Genomic DNA, 10,726 nt, shown 5'->3' with positions numbered 1-10,726 from the left:
TCGATTTACAGCTGCACCACACGTGCTCTCCTATCCTATTTGAACTACTCCTAATAAGGCAATATTTAAATTTATTTTTAACTAAAGTCCAAAATTGATCATTCAAAATTGATCTTAGATATTTAATAATTTCGTCAAAATTTATAAAGTCGACATATTTTAAAATCCAAAATGGGTTTCTACTTTCGCAAAAAAATCTATTTTAAAATACATTAATGGAGTATGCATTAATTTATGGTCCTGAATAATATCTTTTTGTACATATTTAACTTATTAATCAGATCATAACGAGGCTGACCATTAATTTTAGTAGAACCATTAAATATGGAACAATATATATTGTATATGACTAGAAAGTACGTGATTAAATGAAAACTCTAAATATTGTACAAACTCAAAACTATGATCTGGTCCATTGAAAAATATCAACAGAACATAAAAAATCATAATAGGAAAATGTCAATAGAATTTTAATGATAGTCAATGATTGATGCTGTGTTGATATTGTGTTGATACTGTGTTGACATTAAAATCTTGAAATTTTACACTGTGTTAATATCGTATTAAAACTGTGTTGAAGCTGTGTTGAAGAGTTTTGAGTTTGTATAATATATAAGTTTGCATCTTATCACTATCTATGACTAGAAAATAATATGTACATTTAAATGTGCATATCTAAAAAATGCCTAAGGTAAGAGACAAATTTAGATTTTAGTCTCTATTTTTCATCTGTTCTCTTAGATTTTAGTCTCTATTTTTCATCTGTTTTTATTAAGGAAATTTATATTTTTAGTCTCTTTAAGCTTGAACATTATTTATAATATACCACTAGGGAATGTGATCAATTGCTAACTTTCTTAAGTTGCTAACTTGCTAACTCATTAACGCAGTGTATTAAAAATGTCAACACGATGACATTAAAATGTCAACACATAATTTTTTTGAACTTCAATATAATGTTTAGATATTATGTGTTGACATTTTGATGTCACCGTGTTGACATTTTTAATACACTATATTGATGAGTTAACAGAGTTAGCAATTTAAATATTTAGCAATATAACATACCCTATACTACTATACTTAAATATTACCTTTTATTATTATTATACTTAAATCATCAAATGTACTCCGTAGTTTATACAAATAATCGTTCTGTCATGTGAAATAATTATATTCATCAGATTGAAAATAAAGTCATATGCGATGTTATAATGTAACGAGGATAACTTTAATACATTATGGAGTACAATATTTTTGTTCGATTTAGGGCGCAGGCTAATCGGATTTTGATTTTATCGAACTAGAAATTTTCAGACGTAACCTTATAAATTTAGCGGCTATTCAGGCCAGCCCACGGACTAAAAGCTACATTGACATCCCTACTCACAACATCAACCTATATAATTGGACCGAGAGTTATTTGAATATTGTTTCTTACGTGAGTTTTTATGCTATTTTAACAAAAAGGGCTTTTGTAATCTATATCTATACATCTATACATCTATACATATTATAACATGACACTTTAAAAAGAATTACTCCCCTGTCTCCCTAAAATTTATACAATTGATATGGCACGGGAATTAAAGATAAAATTGATAAAGTAAGAAGAATGACAAGAAGGTTAGTTAAAGTTGTGTTATTGGATAGTGAGATTCACATTATTAGTAGTGTTTGATGATGGTATAAGTTGTAAATAAGTTGATATCTATGGATAATAAATTGAGATAGTTTTCTGAAAATGGAAAGCACATATTTTTGTGGGACGGACGAAAATAAAAAACACACATATTTTTGTGGGACGAGAGTTATAAAATTGCCATTACATATACTTTTGGCGTGAAAATGAGTATCATGCGTTGTGTATGCATACACTGCCGAGAAAAGCATATCAGTTAGACTTTGGAGGTATAATAATTTTATATACACCGTCAAGAAAAGCATATCATGTGTTGTGTATGTACATATACTCTCGAGAAAACCATATGTTAGATTCGGATTGATGACACTATTGTTAATATCCCCAAAAAGGTAAATCTAAAAGTGAGGACTGTGATATCATTTATATTTGTACATGCACACTCGGGCTTGTCTCAAGTATCAATGACGCCATCATCATCGAAGTTGTACTCACTTCCCATTTCATTGTTGGGACCTCTAGCTCGGGAAGCAGTACAGTTCATCCTCTGGGACACATCCTCTGCACCCATTCCAGTAGCTCTATCTTACCAAAGAGAATTTTCTAGTCATCGTAGTATGGTATGCTTTTATTAACACGCATGAAACGAACAACTGGGTCTGCTTATATTTACAACAAATATATCATCAATGACTTCCCACGCAATGTCTATTTCTATATAATCATGCTTAAATACATGGCGTAATAAACATAAGGATTTGTAGGCCATTCCAGTGGAATTAAATAAAGTACTCTCTCCGTCCCAACTAAGTTGAGTCAACGTTTTTTAGTACTGAGATTAAGAAATTGTGTTGAAAAGTAGAAAAGAAGAATAAAATAGGGAAGATAAAGACAGAGTAAAGTAGGTGACGGAATAAAGTAAGAGTGATTGATTGTTTTGTTTTTTGTTAAAAAGGAAACAACTCAACTTAGTTAGAATATCTTAAAAATGAATACGACTCAACTTAGTTGGGGCGGAAAGAGTAATTACTTCACAATTTGACCTCATTCTTGAAGTCCGCATGGACATTAAATCTCACCCCATTGCCACCCAGAATTTGAGAAAGCAAAATAAAACTTTTCTTCCATCTGTGTAGTGTATCTTGAAAATAATATGAGCGTTCATCCTAAGGTCGGTTTCTGAAACTCTCTGTGCGTCGCTTCATCCACTTTTAGTAGTACCTAGCTCGAAATCCGTTATCCGACTTCCAACCATGAGCGACCAACTCTTTCATGCATCCCAATAGTACTTCTTTTCCCTGTCATCCCATGAGTGACGGCTAAGCTCCGTCTACAAACCTTGAGTTTGTGTGTGAGACTAAATGGTTTTCCAATTTAACAAGCAAAATCAAACATTTGCAAAAAATGGAACGACTATATCAGTAGAAGTTGTGATAGAATAAGGTAAATCCACTGTGTTTTAGAAGCTATGATGAAACCCCCCAAGTTCGTACGGTGTGATTAAGTCATTTCAACACCTCCGAAGTAGTTGAAATGCATGGCAATATGAATTAGGGTTCCATAAAAAAGAGGTGAGGTATGATGGAATATGAAAATTTAATGAGGGAAATATAGTAAAAAATCATATCACCAACCATGGGCGAATCTAGTAAAATGACTAGAGGGGCATTTGCTCCACCTCAAATTTTTTACTTCATATATATATTGCCTATGATAAAATTTATTTCTTTTAATTTTTCACTAAATGCCCCTCCTCAAATTCTTAAATTTTTTTTATAGGTAAATTTGCCCCTCTTCATATAAATTTCTGGCTCCGCCCCTGTGACACCAACATCTTCAACCAAGTACTCCCTCCGCCCCATAAGAAATGAGACATTTGGATACTAGCACAGAATTTTAGAGGAAATTATTTTGTGTATTAAATGGAGAGAGAAATAATATATTTATATTACTGTGAGAAACAACTTTTTTTGGAAAATACATTTTTTTTGAAATAAACTAAAATGAAAAGTGTGACATTTGTTATGGGTTGGAAGGAGTACAAAACTATGAACTTGCATTGTGAGACCCATTACCAAGGAAACAATACGTTAGTCATCTCCGTGGAAATACACCGTTTCCAAAAAAAAAATCAATTCTAAATCCTATGAAAAAATGCCTTAATTAATAAAATGTGAAGTGAAAAATTGAATTAATAAAATGTGATGTATATTTATTATTTATAGTAAAAGATCAAATGAGATTTTTATTGTAGATTAACTAAAACGACAAAATAGAATTTTTATTAACAGACAAATTCAAATAATAAAATGGGAATTTTATTAGAGGACTTAAAGCAAGACATATATGTAAAAACAAAGTTAAATTTGAGGAAGCAAGATAAAGTTTTACAATAAAAACTAAAGGAGTAATATTTTTGGCAATTTGTAATTATTATTATATTTTATCTTATATGAAACATTTTTTTTGCAAAAAGTATGCAATGATATTTTTAATGGAAAAAAAGGAGTATATAGTAAAATAAAAAAAAATTCAGTAGCATTAAACATCTGTATTCGTCGTATGATAAACTGGTGCAAAATTGGTGCTTGGAAAACCTCATTACTGGCGCAGCCACCGCTGCACTCCCCTCTTCTAGCTCAACCACCTATTATTCTCTCACCATTTCTGCAAATGGAACCGCCCGAGCCCCTGCAGAATGACCAAATCGCCCCCTCAATGTCGAAGAACGCTCAGAAGCGTCTTCTCAAGCAGCAGAGATTCGAGGCGAAGAAGGCGGAGAAGAAGGCGCAGATGAAAGAACACAAGAAGCGGGAGGCGGAGCGCAAGCGGACGGAGTGGGCGGAGAAATTGGCGAGCCTCGACGAAGAGGAGAGGGAAAAGCTAATCGAGCAAAGGAAGGGGATGAGGAGGGAACGCATGGAGAAGCGCTCGGAGGAGAAGGGGCAGAAACTCGAGCGGCTACAGCAAGCGAGGGCTAATGGTCAGAATGTGGTTATTGATCTCGAGTTCGCTCACCTCATGACATCTACTGAACTCAGCAGCCTCGTTCAGCAGGTCAATTTGCCAATTCGACTCTCCGTCTTTCTTTCATCAAATTATTGAATTGCCAACTCGACTCAATTTAATGAACAATAAAATGGATTATCATATGTATCTTTCATGAAGATGGATGAAACAACTGCAATTTTAGTTTCTCACTATCAGTTCAAAGAGTCATATACGTGAAGTTAAAATTCCTTGTCTATGAAAGCAAAGTGTGATTGATTATCGGTCTGGCTTTAGTTATGTAGGCAGAAAAAGCACTAATGACAGAATTTGCACAGTTTGAAACTAATTTAGTATGTCAATTAGGTTAACTGGGCCATTGTAACTAAGGACTGCATAAGCATCTGTATCATTGGATAACCACATGGCCCGGAGTCATCTCAAGGAAACTTACGCCTTTATAGATACTTAGGCACAAATCATCAATTCAGTTGTATTCATGCCCATGCTTATTCTAGTGACAGTTTTCCAGGACCATTTAGTGCAGTTGAATCGTCCTTCAATTTGATAGAATTGATTACTGGTACAATTTACTAATATATGTCACACCAATTTGCTCCTTGGAAGTAAGTGATTGTGATATTTGTTATTTATATAACACTTGTCTCTACCTCCTGTGACATGCTCGTGAACTTTAAACTTGAAGTAGGAGTTTTAATTCTATTTGGCCACATTTGTATAATGTACGAGTGGTTCAGTGTAGATAAAATCATGAGACAGAGCGCAATGCCTATTGGGCGATTAAGGGATATTTCAGCTCTGGATTTTATGAATTTATTGGATATCTCTGCATTGTACATGGGGCATTACTTTACTGATGTTTGAGAACGTAACGCTTTTGGATGATATCGTGGCTGTAACTAAAGTGAAATTAACACCCACTTCCCCCAATTTCTAGAAGGTTATCGAACAACTTTATAATTTCAAGCTATTTTAAAGATATTATTTTTGAGGTTTTTGAAGAGCAGATGTTATGTGTGTGGTGGATTGTGAATAACTTAGGTATCAGTTGACCTTTTCTTCGAAACATAAGTAGTAACTACTCTTCACCGATAAATCACTATAGTATTCGGTGTGAAACCATGTTGTGAGTGTGATGCAGAAATTGCAATTTCTTTCTTTTAGATAGTACTACTATATTGTAGTGCTTGGTTTTAATCTGAAGAAGCCTGTGAAGCTTTTGAAGAAGATTAATCATACAATCCAAATATTTAAATATGAACCTTACATGTTCTTGAAACTAACAACTTATTTTAAAAGTTGAATGTGATCTTTTCATGCACCCTTAGACGACCATTCTATGTCCAGTTCCAGGCTTCCAGCTATGTTGCCCGTATGCTGCGTGGTTCCTTTTCTCTCGTTATTGCTCCCTTATGGTTCTCGTAGTATGTCTCCATGATTAGACTGTTTCGAAATTGTTGTTTTTGTCATGTCACAACCAAAAAACTTAAATTTCATCATATACTTTTGAGCTTGTGGTTTTATGGTGAGCCTCTTTCTGACTTTCTAAAGTTGAGCTTGTTTGGATGAGGTACTTGCCATTAACTTATTCAGTCATATTAAGCTAATAACTGTTGATTTTACATGCAGATTATGTATTGCTATGCATTAAATGGAAGATGCCCCATGCCAGCCCATATATGGCTGACTGGCTGCAAAGGAGAAATGCAAGACCAACTTACGCGGATCCCAGGATATGATAGATGGTTAATTGAGAAGGAGGATAAATCCTACATAGAATCCTTTAAAGATCAGAAAGAAAATTTGGTGTATCTCACAGCTGATTCTGAGAATGTTCTGGATGTACTTGATCCGAAAGCAATTTACATCATTGGTGGTTTGGTGGATAGGAATCGCTGGAAAGGCCTTACCATGAATAAAGCAAATGAGCAAGGGATTAAAACAGCGAAATTGCCAATTGGATCTTACCTGAAGATGTCCAGTTCTCAGGTTGTCTATTTTCCTGCTTTAATATTGAGTTCTTTAACCAATACTCCCATTTTTCTTAAATCATTTGACGGATGATGTCCTTTGATATGACTATAACTAATGCTGTTCACAATATCTGAAAGCATGTTCTCAACAATTGATAGGATGTTGCATGCTAAGATGGCGCATAATGATATGTTTGAGATATAGGTCCTGGATAGAATGATGGTTAATTATACAGTGTCTCATGTCACTTTCTTTCATTTTATTTAGATACACAGCCTAATTTGTACTTGCTCTAAGTAAACTGCCCATGATAACTTCTTATTTGTGGTCTCTCTTATTTGCTCGCAGGTCCTTACTGTGAATCAAGTGGTGGAGATACTTCTCAAGTTTTTGGAATCAGGAGACTGGAAGCATTCATTTTTTGAGGTGATTCCTCTGAGGAAGAGAGGCGAAGCTGGAACAGAGGGCAATGCAGAAGAGGGCGAAGGAAAGGATGAGGATGAAACGGAAGCTGGAGCAGATGATGAAGACAGTATAGGGATGGATGATCAAAAGGCAAAAAGGCCGTGTATTAGCGCAGAGATTAAAGCTTGAATATTTCAACCGAGAGACCAAGCGAAATTTTGTGAATGGTTTATTGGGCATGACTGATAGATTTTGGTCCTTGATTCTGATGAACAACTGATTGTATTATTGGCATTAGCAGTGACATTGAAGTTGCTCCATTTCCAGATTTCGGTCTTTGAAGCAAAAAAGCTAAAATTCCTAGTTAACAAAAGCAAAGTAGTAGAACAGGAGCAGCGAATTGTTTGGAAAATTGCAACACAGAAGGGGCAGTTAAGTTGTCCAAGTTACTGTCCTAAAACAACATTAGAAAGTGATTTGGAGTGATTGCAGTGCAACCCTACAATTGGTCCTTAAGCTGAGGGAAAGGATCAATGCAGGCGACCGCAGCCTGCGATGGGCCGGCATTAGGCGTGTCCTTGAAGAAATTCATAGGCGCAGCTCCGAAGAAGGCATGGTGGTGGGGAATGTGGTGGAAAGCAGGCGGAGGAAAGGCATGGAATCCCATGGAGTTGTGATCCACCATCCTCTTCACGAGAGGCTCCCCTCTCAAAGAGCCGCGCTCCCCGCCATCGAACTCACGGTAGCGGTGCAGGTAGACGGTGAGGGGCTCGATGTAGTCATCGAAGCCGAGCTTGCTCATGGCCCAGAGGACGTCCTCAGCGGTGATAGTCTTGCGCTGCTCGCGCTGGCAGCGATCGTTGGCCTCGCTGGTGATGAAGCTGATGTACTCGGACACGCATTCCTGGATGGTCTCCTTGGCGTCGTCGGATATTTTGGCGTGCGGAGGGAGGATCTTGCGCATGATCCTGATCACGTTCGCTATCGGCATGAATCGGTCCTGCTCGCGGACGATGCATTCCGACTCATCGCCGCCCGGGTTTGTTTGAGGAGATGGCAGCCCCATGCTCATGTCTGCTGCTTTCAACTCTGTTTACCACCGTACCAAACCAGCAACATAATTATATTCAGACTTAATTAATAAAATAACCATTTGTTATGGTAAAGATAAAACTACCAATTAATATAAAAATTGTCAATTTTATCTTGAGTTAAAGTCTAATAACATTTTAAACCAAAAGGCAGATTTTTTTGCAGCTACTTTTTAAAAATGTCATTTTCTTAATTAATAAAAAAGACCAATAAAATAACGGGCAGGATGTGTATGGGCCGACTATAGAACTCAATATTTAGATGGGTCTTCAACATAAATTGGGCAAGACAAAATTTGGTGAATCGAGTAACAATAAGAGGCAGCAGAATTTGTTGACATTTTGTATTCTAGTCCACCATTCATCTGCTACCTCCGACCCCCAAAATTTATCTCACTTTGACTCGACACGAGTTTTAAGAAATATAATGGAAAGTGAGTTAAAAAAGTTAATGGATTATGGTCCTATTTTTATATATTAGTTTTATAATAAAATGTGAGTAGAAATGAGTTAGTGTAATATAAGGTCTAACTACCAAAAAAGGTAAAAATGAAATGAGACAAATTTTGGGGGACGGACGAAAATAATAAAAATGGATAAATTTTCATGGACTGAGGTAGTAATAGAATTCAAATCGCAATTTTTTAATTTCTATTTAATGCACATACAAAACCTGTTACAGTACTTAGATGATTAGACAGTTAATCATTAAGTAATTATTATTACTATTAGTCTATTACTACCAAAAAACAACAAAAATTCTTGAATTTCTCTGCCACCACTCAAATAAGAAGTTAAAATCATGGGAATCAACAAAAATGAGCGCCTTTCTCCCAGAAAAAAAAACAGATAAGGTGGTGTAATTTATTTATTATATTTGAAAAGGTTTCTGCCTTTTAAAAAATTATTATAAGTGGAGAAAGGTGTAGCCAGCTCGAGATGTATTGATTTAAATACTAATATAAGGGCAGGTATGTTTGAAGTCAAAGCATAAATGTTTTTATCGTTAAGAAAGAAAGTAGTACTACCAGTCTACCACTAATGTAGTACGAAAAGAGAATGATGCCTGGAGTAGACGGATGGGGAAAAGATCAATGATGTGGTGACTGCTGTATTTTAATGGAGTAAGTGAAACATGCATATATAGACTATAGTCTGTAAGTAGTGTGAATGTGAGTATCTGATAATGCATGAGTGACAGATGTGAATGTGGGGCCAAATACTGCATGTATGCCACTTGTTTACACTACTTTGTCCCCTTTTACACAATACAATTCGCAGTTACATTTCTCATCATTTCCTTGGACTCAAATTCAAGAAAACAAGCCTACCTATATATGGTTTCAGACATTCCAGATCAACAACTGTTTTATTACATTTATTTGGTAATGTATGTTAAGATCAGCTGCACTATGTTTCTGAGAATTTAATAAAGGTGACAAATTGCATTTCCTAAGGAAGAAGATGAAATACTATTCACTAGTCATGAAAAAATGGTCTAAAACACTAAAAATCTACACTCATATTGGAAGGGAAAAAAGGTGGGAAATTGGAAGGTAATTGAAGAACTGACCGGAGTTTGTTGTAGGGAGCCTGCGGTAGCCATGGAAGCCTCCTCCTCCATTGTTCCCTCCGAGTTCCATGTTGAGATATTTTTGGTATAGGTGTTGTTGTTAAGAAATAAAAGGAGAAGTGAAGGGATTAATATATAGAGAGGAGTGTAGAGGACACGTGGCGAAGAGGCGTTGCGAACGAGAGAAGGGCATTCGCCGGTGGGAAATAAGGGTTCACAGTTGGGCAGCACTGTGGTGTGAGGCTTGACCACATTTATGTTCAATACCATTAATGTTTAATTTGCTTTTCTTTCATCATCTGTGTTTTTTAGAGTTCCAATTCAATGCTCTTCTCTGAAAAGGAATACTCTTTTGCCAAATTATCATGTCACTATCTATCTTCACTACAATACAATACATCTTCTCTTCTACGGGAACATGCATCAACATATATAATTTCCTCTCTCTCTCTCTCCCCTCCTCCTTCTCGTGTATATTGTTTTGCTATTTTGTCTGGAATGAATGATGGCTTACTTGCAATTTTGTCATATTTGTCTAAATTTGTAATTCATTAGTGTAAAGTTTTTATGAAGCGTGAATAACTTTTCCTTCTTCTTTCTTACCCATACATCTGCAACTGCTTATGTGGAGGCTGCTCATAGACCATACTTGTGTTCTTCTAATACTATTAATTACAAGATAAAGTTATATAGCCTACGCATTTAATTTAATCTGCCATTTATAATAGTTAGTAATATGCACCATCAAAAGAATAACTAATCAGTTATTCTTGGGAATAAGGTAGTCTGTTCATTCAACCACAAATTTTCTTTTCTTAACAAACTTATCTCATCAAATCTAATTCTATATCCCTTAATTGTTCGAGTGTTTAGAGATTTATAATTCTATACAGCAATAAACCACGAAAATATATATACATATATGTGCCATAATTTAAAAATATTCAATACGAAAATTGAAAACAAGGGTTTGAGGCGAGTAAATTAATTAAATTAAAATGGCAAGAAACTATTAAGTTGCACAAAGCCGTT

At 35.4% G+C, this 10,726-nt stretch overlaps 2 protein-coding genes across 2 annotated transcripts; one reads left to right on the top strand and one right to left on the bottom strand.

Annotated features, from left to right (window-relative positions):
• Positions 1-4,188: 4,188 nt before the first annotated feature.
• On the top strand, positions 4,189-7,350 carry TRM10 (tRNA (guanine(9)-N1)-methyltransferase-like protein). Its single transcript, XM_048086297.2, has 3 exons — positions 4,189-4,699; positions 6,281-6,640; positions 6,974-7,350. Exons 1-3 carry the CDS (start codon positions 4,205-4,207, stop codon positions 7,217-7,219), a joined length of 1,101 nt encoding a protein of 366 aa, XP_047942254.1. The 5' UTR covers positions 4,189-4,204; the 3' UTR covers positions 7,220-7,350.
• A 59-nt stretch (positions 7,351-7,409) lies between these two features.
• Positions 7,410-9,843, bottom strand: LOC125189101 (nuclear transcription factor Y subunit B-1). The gene is made up of 2 exons (XM_089059543.1): positions 9,695-9,843; positions 7,410-8,119 (listed from the first exon to the last, which is right to left on the bottom strand). Exons 1-2 carry the CDS (start codon positions 9,762-9,764, stop codon positions 7,530-7,532), a joined length of 660 nt encoding a protein of 219 aa, XP_088915669.1. The 5' UTR covers positions 9,765-9,843; the 3' UTR covers positions 7,410-7,529.
• Positions 9,844-10,726: the final 883 nt, after the last annotated feature.

The sequence above is a fragment of the Salvia hispanica genome, chromosome 5 (assembly GCF_029641045.1).
Source record: "Salvia hispanica isolate PSC_SH4W2 chromosome 5, Shi_PSC_v1, whole genome shotgun sequence".
Lineage (NCBI taxonomy): Eukaryota > Viridiplantae > Streptophyta > Magnoliopsida > Lamiales > Lamiaceae > Salvia > Salvia hispanica.
The sequence above is the reverse complement of the archived record's forward strand: the minus strand, read 5'-3'. Positions and strand labels throughout refer to the sequence as shown.

What these genes read in the sequence shown, in the direction of transcription:
- TRM10 (XM_048086297.2), top strand. Translation starts at nt 4,205, where the DNA reads ATGATAAACTGGTGCAAAATTGGTGCTTGGAAAACCTCATTACTGGCG. An exon ending in TCAGCAGCCTCGTTCAGCAG is followed by an intron (nt 4,700 to 6,280) that starts GTCAATTTGCCA and finishes TTTTACATGCAG; the next exon opens with ATTATGTATTGCTATGCATT. An exon ending in TGAAGATGTCCAGTTCTCAG is followed by an intron (nt 6,641 to 6,973) that starts GTTGTCTATTTT and finishes ATTTGCTCGCAG; the next exon opens with GTCCTTACTGTGAATCAAGT.
- LOC125189101 (XM_089059543.1), bottom strand. Translation starts at nt 9,764, where the DNA reads ATGGAACTCGGAGGGAACAATGGAGGAGGAGGCTTCCATGGCTACCGC. An exon ending in GCTCCCTACAACAAACTCCG is followed by an intron (nt 8,120 to 9,694) that starts GTCAGTTCTTCA and finishes GGTGGTAAACAG; the next exon opens with AGTTGAAAGCAGCAGACATG.